General features: G+C 41.4%; 1 protein-coding gene across 1 annotated transcript in view; it reads left to right on the top strand.

The window, feature by feature from the left end:
• Nucleotides 1-2,153: 2,153 nt before the first annotated feature.
• Nucleotides 2,154-14,461, top strand: part of mfsd2b (MFSD2 lysolipid transporter B, sphingolipid) — a 35,858-nt gene continuing 23,550 nt past the window's right edge. Inside the window, exons 1-4 of the mRNA XM_015948171.3 lie at nt 2,154-2,365; nt 2,825-3,198; nt 12,014-12,139; nt 13,390-13,514. Coding sequence (XP_015803657.1) covers nt 2,842-3,198; nt 12,014-12,139; nt 13,390-13,514 — 608 coding nt within the window. The 5' untranslated portion in view covers nt 2,154-2,365; nt 2,825-2,841. The remainder of the gene's footprint in view (nt 2,366-2,824; nt 3,199-12,013; nt 12,140-13,389; nt 13,515-14,461) is intronic.

The raw sequence follows: 14,461 nt of genomic DNA, 5'->3' as shown, positions 1-14,461 counted from the left end.
GCGTGTGCACTTTTACTTTTTTCTGTCTCAAAGCATCCTCTGCTGATGAGGAATGCAAACGCCATTATCCAGATATCCATCTTCAAATATTTAAAGCGGGGTGGTTAGGGAGGAAGAGGAGGAGGGGGTTGGAGGATGAGCTGACTTCTACAGGATGGTGAAGGTCAGAGAAAGAACAGAAAGAAACAATGTTTGTTTCCTGTTTGTGTTGAGGGGGTCAGGTTCACACATTTCCTTTCTGCTGCATATTTAATGAGCAAGCAGGAAATTATGTTCCCTTTAATTTCCATATTTCCTCCCAGAACGAGCCTTTTGCCCGTGCGGCAGCCATGCTTTCGTTTTACACATTCCTTTATCACAGCCATGCCTGCTCTGGTGCAGGTCACGCGCCTGGCCTTTCTGCAGAGGTGGCTTTGTTGTCGTCAGCAATGTGATTTTGGTTAAAGGGTTTGCATACTTGGAATTTATGTAGAGGTTTGGATTCAGTAGCTGAAGCATTCGTGACATGTTTCCTGTCACGCTCTGATGAGATGTTTGCCGTGAAAGTCCTGTTAGATGATGCAAACGCTTCTGAAGTCTTAAATCACAGAAAATTTGGGGTTTCCTTCTCCAAACTGAATTTTAAAAGGCTTTGTTTTGTTTTCAAGCAAAACCATTTCTCATTGAGTATGAAAATGACTCCAGAGGTTTTCACGATGAGAGTTTAGGCAATAAGACGTACAGTAAATCTATAATTAAAGTGACAACATGTATATTTAACATTCCACTCACTCATCGTGTGAAACCACTAAACCTGAAAAGATCAGGAAGGTGTTTTAGATATAAAATAGCCATTTATCCCTGCTGTTCTGTTGTCTGGAATAATCCTGTCAAGTTATTCCAACGTGCAGAAAACAGATCATTTAATCACTTTGAATGAACAAATGATTTATGGGCTCGACACACGGGAGGTGACGTCGCCTCTCCTCCATTCATTTTCAATGAGACATGCGCGACAAAGCGATAATCGCGGGTCTCTCTCCTACCAAGCGAAACGCGAAAAACGTGCGTGTGAAATTTTGCGCTCGTGCACGTGTCGTGCACAGGCGACCCAGCGACGCGATCCCAGAAAGTTGAAACATTTTCAACTTTTCATCGCTGTCGCTCGGACGAGGACCAATCAGCGGAGGTTTCATTCACTGACCAATGAGCGGACAGGATGCTCCGTACATCTCCGAGCAAAACATGGAGGAGAAGTTGATTATTATTATGTTTTATAAAGTAAAATCACAAGTAAGATTTCACAGAACTCTAGCAGCACCTTGTGAAACATCATATCTACCGCTTTATTAACTTTAAACTGCTTAAATAACCTTAATTCCCTCCAACCTGACACAGCCAAACAAAACAACGTAAGTTTCGATTTCGCCATGGAACAGAACGCGTATAGACGGCTTTGCCGCTGGCCGCTGCCGCGGATCGCCTCTCGTGTGTCAGGTAATAAAAGCGACAGCAACAAATTTAGCTGATCGCGGTCGTTTGTCGCCTTCCTTGTATCAAGCCCATTAATGTTTGACTCATTGAACAAAAAATTTGTGTAATAGGAGTTGGAATGAGCTGAAGCTATTATTTGTGCCCATCTCATCCATTGAATTAAGCTCAATACAATTGTAAACAAAAAACTGTAGAAATTCTAATCAAAAAGTAAAATAGAATGTTTACATATGGTACAGCACCAATCATTTACAGCTTTCTCAGCTCGCTGAATGGCTAAAAACATTATTTTACTTCTGTTTTGAAGTCAATTCAAGATGGTCACCACAGCTAACAGTAGCAAACAAAAAAAAATCACACGAGATCTCAGAGAGTTTGTGAGAGCGCTTTAGGCTACTGCTGGGAAAGTGCTTAAAATTAGTCTTTGAAGTAAATGATTCATCCAATTAATGATAGCAAGTCTGCAAATTTAGTATGGAAATAAATATGAAGATGGAATATCACCCTTTTGAACATTATGTCACTACCACAACTAGGTCAAGTTATGCTGTTGGGTGAAATTTGATTTGTTATTTTGTTTAAAACAAAGGCAAAAATAAAAGTTCTGACTGTCTACGAGGTTAGAGAAAAACGAACGGAGCATCGTTTTTGCCGCCGTCCCGAAAATTATAGCTAAATCGAGATTATTTCCGTCGTCACAACATCTCCATAATCCCCTCGCGCGCGCTCACGCACGTGCCGTACGCGGCCGCTGCAGGGCGCAGCTCAGTCACCGCTGGCTGCTGAAGGCAGGAGAGGACCATCTCCATCCTCCGCAGTCTCCTGCTCATCCCGCCCGTCTCGCTGAGCCCAGATCAGACTGACAGCGGCGGCTGCTTCCCATCACTCCGAGGTAAGATGTCGCTGCTGGGTTTCACACTCCTCGGTCCCGTTGTCAGGGGCGCGCGCACACACACTCACACACACACACACACACACACACACACACACACACACACACACACACACACACAGAGAGAGAGAGAGAGGATGGATGCACTCCAGCTCGGGACGTTGTCTGATTTCAGAGCAGTGTGTCAAATAGAAAGAATGATCTTATTTACTGTCTGTTTTTATCTTTAAAGGCTGCTTAAAACGTGCACGTGCGTTCGTGTTTTAGTAGCAAACTAGATTCAGATTCCATCAGCCAGAGAGCTTTCTCATACATGTGTGTACACGCTTGCATTCCTGTGGTTGCTTCAGTGCATTCTTCCTTTTGACAGCAGGTAACCGCCTCTCCTCAGTGTGTGTGTGTGCGTGTGTGTGTGTGTGTGTGCGTGATGGCTTGACACCTCTCCTGGCTTCATTCCAGAGAACAACAGCACGTGAATGGCGACAGAAAGAGGCAGAGTTGTCACAGGGGGGCAGGAGTTGCTCCCTGCCTCCAGAGCTGTCGCTCACACCCCGTGCAGCACACACATCCGGAGCCTCAGCCACTTCCAGTTCCAGCCTCCTCCGCCTCCACTGCCACCGCCACGCACCTCCCAGTGGCAGGCCACTCTGTCACACAGCAGGAGTCACAGTCACACACACTTTATCGCTCCCTCACACATGCAGTCGCAGAAGTACAGCTGCCGCCTCCCGCACAGCCTCTCAGCCATGACCAAAGGGGACAGGGGAGTGCAGGGGCCTGGGGGCAAACTCATCAAGTCCAGTGAGCCACTGTTCCACAAAACCTCTCCACAGGTAAGATCTTTTGTTTCTGATTAAGTTATCTTTTCACACTGTAACTAACATCCTGTGTGCTGCATAGGGTTAATGGGTTTGTTTTACCCCCCCCCCCCAGCTGCTGTTTTTGAGGCTTATATTTGCTTATGAGTGACTTGATCAGAATGAAAGTGCAGGGACCCAAAGCCCATCTGTTCCTAATGAGTTTTATTGTTTTCCATTGGGTTGTAATTTCTCAGATAGTGAAATCAGTGCCTGGAAGCTGACTGTGTTCAACTTAGCCATTCTGATTTATTGGAAAACCTGCAGGCTAATCGCTTTTGTGTATAGATCCTGGCTTTATCAGCAGAAACAAGACAACAGAAGTGGACTTCCCGTTAATTTTACACTTTACTTAAAGTTGCACGTTAATGTGTTTTATCGTTGTTCCTTCAGGGTGAACGAAATGAAAGGTGGCTCAGACAGCCAGCCAGGCCTAAATGTGATGCATCGTCTCTTTATCGCTGCAGAAAGTGTGTCACATGTGACGATTCAACAGCTAGTCACTCGTCTGCATGCTTGGGCTTTCTGTGAAATAACATTACGTCACATAACGTAACCAGTTCTGCAACTGTCCTTTCTGCCAAATGAAATATCCCGCAGTCAGTGAGAGTTTCAGTCTAATTCTTTCAAAATGAATCACTTTGACGTTGGATCCCTCAAAAATGACATAATTATTGATTTGAGCGTCAATCAAAAATAATTCTCTCCGGCATCCTTCACACACAAACATACGTAGTAGCAAAAATTAGGCTAAATGTAGAGTTAAAGTCTGAAGGAATCATCATCTGCTACATACTTTCATAGGTGTTTTAATCTTTTCCTTTTTAATCTTTATTAAGATAAACAGAAAGGTCCTGGTGATGTTCTGCCAAGGATAGGATGTTTTCAAGAGTGTTTGTCTCACAGTGCATGAATAAATTTAAAGTTATTTCTTTACACATTTTTTCTTTGGTTACATTTGTTTCACTTATTGTTTTGAAAGATTTCAGTGTAATTGGAGAAAGCTTGGTTAGTGTTGGGTATAACATCATAGTTTGCCTTTTAACAGACTCCCTAACACATTTCCTTTGGTCTGCTGTGTTTAGTCAGTTTAAATCGAACCCTGTGCCATTTCAAGACTTGCTGCAGTTTGTTAACGCAGGTGTAATCACTCTTTATTGATTGACGTCACACTAATCACAGTTGCTGTTCCAAAAGAACTCCAGAGCGGTTTGTTTACCTCAATACGTCCCAGCAAAAGCATGGTTGAACCAAATGCCCTTCTGTAGCCAGGTTTCTGTAGCATTCTTGGATGTAGGAGGGACACAAACATCAGTAGTGGTTTTTCATTAATTCCTTTCCAGCAATAAAGACAACTTGGCTGTTGTATCACATGTAGGCAAGAATTAATTTTCAGTTTATTCGAACCTGCGTCACATGTAGCAATATCAGGCATCCATCTTAGGCCCTGTCCACACGTAGCCGGGGATCTGCCAGAACGTAGATATTTTTCTACGTTTTGGCCTGTCATCCACACAAAAACGGAGTTTTTTCACACAAAAACGGATCTTTTTAAAAACTCCGGCCAAAGTGAAGATCTGCGTTTTCTCCGTTTTGGGTGTCTGCGTGTGGACAGACAAAACCGGAGTTCTAAGGTCCGCAACGTCACTTTCCGCGACAAAAAAATGCTGACATCCCGTGTGCGACCTGTGTTTACACTAGCCGACAGCATGGATGCCCTCAGAGCTGCGCTCGCTTTATCAATGGTCCAAGCGCTTTTTGCTTGTTTGTTTTTGCAAGCGGAATTACTGCTCCTTGCGGAAGACCACAGACGAAGGACGAGGTTAAGAACGGGGGAAGTACTGCCGCCTACAGGTCTGGCATGTCCTTAACAACGTATTTATCCGGGTACGTGTGGACAGTTTTTTTAAAACGAGGTGGTGTGGATGCAAGTTTTTGGAGGGGCGGATATTCGTTTAAAAAAAAAACCCGGCTACGTGTGGACTAGGCCTTAACTCTCTTACTGAATCACTTCTTATTCTCCTCTCCTAACCTATACTGTCCCCTAGTGGTAGACACAACCAACTGGTTTTACAAATTTCATGTAAGATTTCTCTTTATTCCATTTTTATTCCAACTGAGGAACTATACAATAAACATAAACCAAGATTATGTTTTATTAGAGGTGTGTACTGACCAGTGTCTGGCGATACGATATATATCACAATGCAGGGGTGAAGATGTGATGTATTACAATACTAAAAGCCAGATTATATTTGAGACTGAATTAAATTAGAAAAATCAGACACACCCAGTGTTATTGCAAGATTTCGTCAGAATGAAGGCAGTGAAAACTGCTGACACCTAGATGTCGGTGTTTGAATTGCAACATACAAAAGAAATACAGTAAATGTTTGCATGTAAAGTCTCAATAAAAATTCTCAATAAAATAAAAAAATTGTTTAATTCTCAATAAAAAGTCTCAAATAAATAAAAATAAATTAAATTCTCAAAAAATTTTTCAATAAAATAAAAAAAGTATTAAATTCTGAATAAAAATTCTCAACAAAATAAAAATATTAAATTCTCAACAAAAAGTTAATAAACTGCTTTCAAATTTTGATTCAGTATCAAAACACGAAATATCATGACATTTCAGTGTATCGATATTTTCTCACATCCATATTATTATAGACGTAATTTTGATCCAGAACACTTATTTTAACAGTAGTCAATCATGTTAAAATGAAAACCAAAACTAGTCTTCATTGTACCTGGACAAAATCTCCAGATTTTAAAAATATTGATGTATTTACAAACAAGACACAAGATGACCCAATAATGTTTATTTCAGTATAAATATAAAATAATTTCAAGAGTTAGCATGCATGCTTTGCCACTGCTAGCTTGCTGCTTCTCTGTCTTTAACTTTAAGCGGTCATCACATGTATGAGTCCAGCTGACCGCATGTTGACAAAACTTACAGAAAAGTTGTTCTCTAACTTAACTTAACTTAACTTAACTTAACGTAACGTAACGTAACGTAACGTAACGTAACGTAACTTAACTTAACTTAACTTAACTTAACTTAACGTAACGTAACGTAACGTAACTTAACTTAACTTAACTTAACTTAACTTAACTTAACTTTTAACCTAATCTAAAGCTGTTATGGCAAATCTGTAAATAAGCTAGATTTTGATTGCAATCACGGTCGTGGAACACTCAGCCTTTTACTTGGGTATCATCCCTGAGACGATTCTGTCGCAACCAGAAACCCGCAATGCTGGATGAATCAAGATAGCACTAAACACCAGTCACCATTTTCTAGGTTTAAACGTCTTTTGTTGTCCGTGACTTCAAATGGTGTTTTTCTTTTTAGGACGCTGGTAGTTTGTCCCAAAGTTGAAGTGGTAGCAGCCGGCTGTTTCTCCTTCTCTGATATTTTTGAGCCACAAACCTCACACACCAGTGGTATTCTGTTGCTAGATACGCAAGCGCGTTATGAATGGAGGACCCAGGGAAGTGCAAAAGTGTGGCGGTTCAGCGAGACCAAAGACATTATTCATTAGATGCACGATTTCTCTTTTATTTTAATTTCATAAATAATAAAATTGCTGTCCGAATTCAGCTTGGAAGAAAATGTCCTGATTTTTCCAAAATGATTCCTCCTCCTGCTACTGATGCGCGTGAAGCTGTTTTATCAGAAGGAACAAATTCTCTGGTGACATTTTACAGCAGAGCTCCTCATAATCTGAACAGAAAGCTTGATGCCACTTGTTGACTCTTAAATGTGGAGTATGTGGTATGAGCCTTATAATTAGAATCCTCAGGAACATTTTTTACCAAATCGCTGTCGTTTGATTGGCTAAATACTTTCTCTCCTACTTTCTTTAATTATCCTCAGCTGTAATTAAGGCAGCTTCTTCTTTCAAAGCCTGAAGTTTAATCAACCCTGGAGATTAGTTTTATCCGACCGTGTCCTTCGCTTGACTGAACTGAGCTATGCTTCTGTTCCTGTTTGCTGATTTGTTCCATATCTGTGTGCACGAGGTTTTGTTTGTGCATTCAGACAAATGCAGATATCCTGTTTATGCTTTTTGATGATGATGATGATGAGAGCTCTGTAATGAGAGATTGAAGCTTTTTGGTGGGAAAGAAAATGTGTTCAGAGACAGGCAAGGAGAGTATTTTTGCACATCATCAGTTAAGCAGCTCTCTCCAGACACCAAAGACTTTGATTTTTTCCCCCTTCCCCCCTCTCCAATTAAGGATAATTGCAGTGAGAGTAGAAGAAGAAGAGGAGAGTTTTGAAGTCGGAACCGCCGTGCAGCCTTTACTTACCTCTGACCCGCTTGTCTTGCGATTGAATAATTACACTCCCCTTCCTCCTGGTAACTGTCGTTTTCCAACCCCTCCGTGTTTTGATGGGGAGAGAGAAGGAGGAAGAGAAAACCTGAGCTGGATAATAACAGTGCGCCGGTCGTGGTTGTGGTTGCTTTGGTGATTTCCTTCTTTCATTTTGCTCTCGGGAGAGAAGCTGTCAGCCGGGTTCAGCCGCTGGATGTGGAGCGGTGCTATTTTCTCTGTGTGACACCAAAGGTTAAGACAGAGGCTGATACGTGCCCATGACTTCTGAGACAGTTGTAAATACTGGGCTCCTCAGACTGTGGGTGTCTCACTTTATTCTAATCTGGAGATGAAAGCTGGCCCGTGGTGCACAAACACACAGATCCTAAATGGCTTTAGCAGAGAGTCGGGGAGGAAACAGAACCATAGAGGGTTCGGTGGGTTTCTCTGGCTCCTTCGTAAGCCTCAGTGTCTGCACCAAACACCACACACCACTAACAGCCAGCAGGGGCTCTACCTCAACACACAGTCCCACATTCATCAATGAACATCTGTCCTGCTACAGAAAACCTGCCCACTAGCAGGACCAAATTAGCAATTTACAAACAACATTGTTTGTCTACCCTTCTGCTAAAGGAGGAAAACAACCAATGCTCACTGAAAATAACTTTAAACCGACAATAATAATAATAATAATATTTTAAATGTATTAAAAATCAAATAATGAAAATCAGTCATTATATTTCAGTTATGGTTCAACAGAATAATTTAAAAACTAAGGCCTGGTTCACAAAGCAAGGTTTTTGACCCAATCCCTTCTGATAATCTTAAGGATGCACCTGATTACTGTAACAGCTCTAAAGATAATCTTATCAGACATTCCTGCTGTGTGTGGTGTGTTAAGAGCGATGTGATGTACTTTGAAGGACGTCAGGACCACTACGATCATAAATTGGGGTCATCAAAACATGTTGGATTTTCTTGGTCCCATTTCGAGGACCTAATGAGCATCAAATCAAATCAAATCAGAGATACTTTATTAATCCCAGAGGATTCTGTTGAATGTTACGTGTAGCCAGTCAGAAAGTGAGGTGACAGAAGAATGCTGCACACGCGTTCTTCTCCTTGTTTGTTTTCTCCAAAGTCATGTTTGATCTCGTGAGGCTTTGCCGGGTTTTCCGTCTCACCGGGAATGTTTGTGTGTGAAATTGGTTTTTAAGTAGCGTGTAGTTTTTGTACCACATGTTGCGGGACTAAAGCTGGTATATCCGTGACCTTTTAGCAACACGTGTGGTCTCTCAACTTAAAATCCTGCCATGTGAACGAGGCCTAAAGAATAGCTTGGACGAAAATTATGGTACCCCTAGAAAAGTCATACAATGTGAGCACAGACAAGTTAACTAAGGTGTATCTCGTAATCTGCATCAAGTGTGTCTTTAATTTGATAACTAGTCTTCTTGTTTGAAGGATTGCACAGTAGTCAGTGTTTGGCAACATGGACCACTGAAAGCTACAGACAGGGCTGTCTCAGAAGATTAGAAAGGTAAAGTTTAGAAGACCGTCTCTATTAGCCTCGCAAGCCAGACTAAATAAAAATATTATTTAGTTGGCCCACTGTCATGGTCTCAGTCTGCGTCTCCCCTCATGTGTCTCCTTATGTTCTCCATCCCTCTCTAGGTTCTCCTTTTATGTCTCCTAGCGCCCTCATATGTCCTTGTCTTTGTCTTCCTCTTGTGTCTCCTGGGTTTCCCCATTTGCCCCCAGATCTTCAGCCCTCTTGGTTTCTCTCCACAGGCTTCCCCCTCCCAGGTCCTGTGCTCCCTTGGCCCCCTTTTAGTCATGCCCCTGTGGTTTTTCTTTCTGTAGTGTTTTCCTCTCATTTCAGCTTCCCCCCTAGAATATTAGTTATGTTTGCTGCCCTTCAGGTCTTTAGGTTTTATTCTTAGATCATTTTCCTTAGTTACAGCTGTTCATTAGTCTCTCTAGTGTGTCTTTTCCCATCAATGTTTGAGGTTTTTCCCCCTCCTTAGATTATTAGTTATGTTCCTGCTCTTCTTGTCTTTAGTTTTTATTCTTAGGTCACGTTTGTTTCCTCCCTAATTAGTAATTGTGTTCACCTGGTCTCTCTCTCCCCACACACCTGCAATTCATCTTCCTCTCGTCTTCCCCAGTGTATAAAACCCTGTCTGTGTCTCTATGTTGTGTTGGTCCATTGTTCCCTGTCCGTCTCGTCTCGTTCTCCTCTCTGGTTTCGAGTGTTTCTAGTTCTCGAGCGTTTGTTTTGGATTTTTGGTGTTTTTGCTCCCTGCCTTTGAGGATTCCTCCAAAATAAAGGATTTTTATTTTATCTTCCACCTCTGCCTAATTCATCTCGTTCTGCATTTTGGGTCCTCCTCCTCCTCCAACCTATTTTGTGACACCCACAAAGGAGATAGAGTGCTGTGACTGGACCACCATTAAGCGCCTCGTGATTTTTATCTTGAGAGGCGCTATAGAAATGATACTTTCTTCTTCTTCTAATCACAGCGCTCTATCAGTTTGAAACTCCGACAGAGAGCTGTGATTGGCCAGCCAGAATGCTGCAAGGGGCTGCGGAGGTCCCAAAGGAGCGTTCCTAGACCAAAATTTGCAAAGCAAGAATTTGGTCTATTTCACTAGGTTGCTTCTCCATAGCAGCTTGATACTCCTCTGACTAGAACTGGGCGTGTTATTCAGGATTGTAGACAACCTACCTGGAGGTCGCTGAAAGACGAAAACTTGATGACAAACTAAAATGACAATTAAAAGGAACTTCTGAGAAAAAGTCACATGGACAGATGAGACAAGTCCAATCAAATGACATCGATTACATGAATTAGGAACATGGAGAAGGCTTGGCTCGTGCTTTGCTGCATCTGGACCAGGGAGTCTTGAATCTTTTCAGGGTCCAACAAGATCTCGATACATTTTGGAGAAAAATGTGCTGCCCAGTGTTAGAAAGCTCGATCTCAACCAAAGGTCATGGGTACTCCAACAGGACCATGACCCCAAAACACTCACGTGTGTGTGTATTATTACTAGCAGTTTCACAATTTTAAGTGACCGTTGTCGATTTTCCTTCCAGTGCCTGGGAGGCAACAGCAGTTTTATCCCAGTCTGCATACCTTCAGATCGGTTTGTGCACTTTTACAAAGCGATTTTCATGTCAGGGAATGACTGAATGTTAGGGTTAGGGTTACAACATGAACTTTTGGATGTAAATGATAAAACATTTCCCTGCTTTAAGTCACTTCCTGTCATTACAGGATGACAAACATTAGTTTGTGCTTGTTTGAACAAACGATGTGGTGTAAAATGAACATTATCACAACATAATAGCGTGTTGAAACATCATTTTTAAAATTTCTATTTATGACATGAGCTATTTGATTAAAATGAGAATAAAAAACCTGCATTTTTGCCATTTTTATTAATGCAAATTGCTAACTTTGTTTTTAACTTGCAAATGATTTCAGTGCAAAATCAAAAATAGAAAGTTTTTCATTCAGGAAACTTTAGTTCTGCTTTAACTTGACATTATATCTTTACCTCCTTCATTTGATTTAAATTTTCATTTTCTTTTATCCAGGTTTAGGCTCTGATTGCTACTTACGTGATTAAACTTGGTACAAGTTTAATTAAAAAAAAATACCAGCTTTGTAGAAATAAGACAGGCAAATCCAGTTTCAGATGTTAATGAATCAGCCGACAAAATGGGTTCCTGGAATTTTAATTAAATTTATCGAAAGTGATGACTTTATGGTTTTGTTGTGGTCAGAAATGATTGACTTTTGCTGTCCTATCATTGTTATTTCATCCTGCTCTCTAACAAATTGACAAGGGCTGAAATAAGCAGATTTTGTTAGTAAATGAGGCAAAACGCACCAGAAACTTGAGCCTTTCTTACAGGTGTAATGGAGTAAGTGACTGAGGCCAGTTTTGGCCACTCTACATGGACGTAATTTTCACTTTAGAAGTGTGGGGTGGGGGGTGGGTATCTTTACTAATGGGAAACAGGTTTCAACACAAACAGTTGTTTTCCGCTTGGTCCTAGAGCTCAACCAGTGTCAATTTAATATAGCGTAATATTGATTTTGGATGGTAAACAGTGCAGGAGTTAAAACTTGACTTTGGAAAAAGTGGGGGGGACATCCCCCCCCCCCAAAAAAAAAATTACGTCCATGCCACACTATGACATTCCGGAATAAAACAGCTGTTAATGGATCCCTATAACCCAATTGTGATGCAAGAACCTCCAGTTTATACAGCTAGATTGAGGAGGACACGTCTGGTCATGTTCGGACGACGGGTCAATGAGCACATTGATGCAGCTTTTAATTATTTTGAACTTGTATAATTAGTTTTTAAACGTCTGAAGTTTTTTTTGAATTATCCCAACATTTCTTTGAATTAAATTGGATAAAATCAATGTTTTTCCTCACAGATCAACCTAAGCCAGAAGTTGTCCATCTGCAGCAAACTATGTTTCGCTATCGGAGGTGCTCCCAAGGAGGTGGCTAGCAGCGCCACGGCCTTCTTCCTGCAAATCTACTTGCTCGATGTTGCTCAGGTAAAAGACAAGAAAAGAGTGTGGGCGTTTCTCAATGCCAAGGCGCCTTGCTTACGAGGACTCTGCCCTTCCTTGGCCAAAGAAAATGGTTAAATGGAACAGACTTGCATCACTTGACACGGGAGATAACGTTATATTTTATACGTATACATTTCAATATAAATATGTAATGAGCCTTTTAGAATTGTGTATATATTTGTTAAATTAAATATGTAAGTGAGTTACTACCTGTTAGCCACCAAAGATGCAACTACTAAACAACTAACCAACCATGGATAACTGCTTTAGATTTAAAAAAAACATTTCAGATGTCAGCCCGATAGCTAAGATGACTTACATTTAAACTTGAAATTTGCCTTGAAGCAGCTGCCGGCTTCTGATTCGCCATCCTTTTGAAAATACCACGGTGTATTCTGGTAAACTTTTGACCAAGGCTAGGCCACAAGATACCTCCAGTGTATCCTTGCTCAGCTAGCTAAATGGCTAACAAACGGAGGACAGATGCCTCAGTAGAACATTGGAACACGCCTTGAAGGTTTCTGGTGACGTATTTCCTAGGAAACTGGGGCGGGGCCAAGACATCAAGGCAATGTTCCTTGGCATTGAGAAACACCACAGGTTTTTGGTTCCTTAAAGCAACACTTGGTACGTTTTCTGCTATCCCTCCTACATGGTTGAAAGTGGAATTACATCAGTTTTAAACAACCCCGTCGCAGTCTGCAGTAGCTAGCAGTAACAACGAGTTGGACAAAAAATATTATTACTTACAAGTCCAGTAGCAACAAAGCCAGGTCACCAGCAGTCCATGTAATTGTAGCCTCCTTTAGCTTCCTCAAACTAGAGTAGGCTGTGCCGATGTTCACTCTGGTTTTAGCTCTTTGCTTCACCTTCAAAGGCATTACCCTTTACTTCCTGGATGTGCCATCATGCCAAAAATAAAAGCTAAATTCTTCTTCTTGTGCTTTTTGTTGATGGCCAGTAAACGGATAAAGCTAACTGCTAGCTTTTATGAGCTACCGGCACAGTTTATTGGCGTAAAGCAATCAGAGGCATTTCACTTGTGTTCTCACCCGAACCACAGTGCAGTTTCTAGTCAGCAGAGGGCAGCAGAGTGCTGTGCAATGTGCAGTTTCTCAAGTTTCTGGCTCAAGAACCACTGAAACCAGTTTAAAAGCAATAGCTTAATGTGAACTCTTTAATGTTGGTTTAATGTGAATAAAGAGTTTTTCACTTTCTCTTCTACTATGCAGATCAGTGCCTTCCAGGCCTCCGTGGTACTGTTCACAGGTAAAGTCTGGGGCGCCGTGACAGATCCTATAATCGGATTCTTCATGACAAAGAGCAAATGGACCAAGATTGGCCGACTCATGCCCTGGTAAATTTTCTAGTCTCAGAGATTTTTATGATGACAAAAGTAATAAAAACAGAGGTGAATGTTACGAAGTGTGTTTACCACCCAGCTACAAATGCCACACGAGTCCCTAAAATGGGACGAACCATCTATAAATAAAAATAAAATTCAGGTAAAGCTAGAGTTTTCCAATGTCCTGAAAGTCATTTATGAAAGTTTTCCAAAAGCAAATCATAACTGTTTATTCATATGTTTACGAACCAACTTCCTACTTTCCTTTGTGGTACCCCCACACACACACACACATCCATACGTACACACAGGCAAACCCGTCAAAATAACTTGTCTAGTTTTGATCCCTCGCACTCACAAGTAATTATGGTTGCAGCATGATGCTGGTGTTTGTGCACGATCCCAACAAAAACAGGCAACACGTCCCAGTTTTGAGGCAGTTCTCAGACTCTGCAGATTCCACTGAGGATCAAATAAACCACTTTTGTTGTTTCTGACGGGTCGTTTTCCTTTAGGGCGTGGCCTGTTTTTCACTTTTGATGCCAAACTAATCAGTGTACATAAATTATTCTGTGATGTCCTCAAATGCAGTTTATGACACACATACACGCACGCACGCACGCACGCACATGCACACACACACACACACACACACACACACACACACACACACACACACACACACACACACACACACACACACACACAACTTTGTACATTTTCTGACAGCAATAACTCCCTCAGCATCTCATAGCTTTGAATTCAAAATTTTGAGTGACAATGTGGATTATTTGGCAATTTAATCTGCATTTCTGGAAATCCCTAACTCAAAAAAGATATTTTTAAGCTGCTAAGCACGTGTGTGTGTGTGTGTGTGTGTGTGTGTGTGTGTGTGTGTGTGTGTTTGTGGTACTTTTCTTCTGTCACCAAATCATAGATTTGGACAACAACCAAATCCA

The sequence above is a fragment of the Nothobranchius furzeri genome, chromosome 2 (genome assembly GCF_043380555.1).
Source record: "Nothobranchius furzeri strain GRZ-AD chromosome 2, NfurGRZ-RIMD1, whole genome shotgun sequence".
NCBI lineage: Eukaryota > Metazoa > Chordata > Actinopteri > Cyprinodontiformes > Nothobranchiidae > Nothobranchius > Nothobranchius furzeri.
Note: the sequence above shows the minus strand (reverse complement) of the source record. Positions and strands in the feature narration are given on the sequence as shown.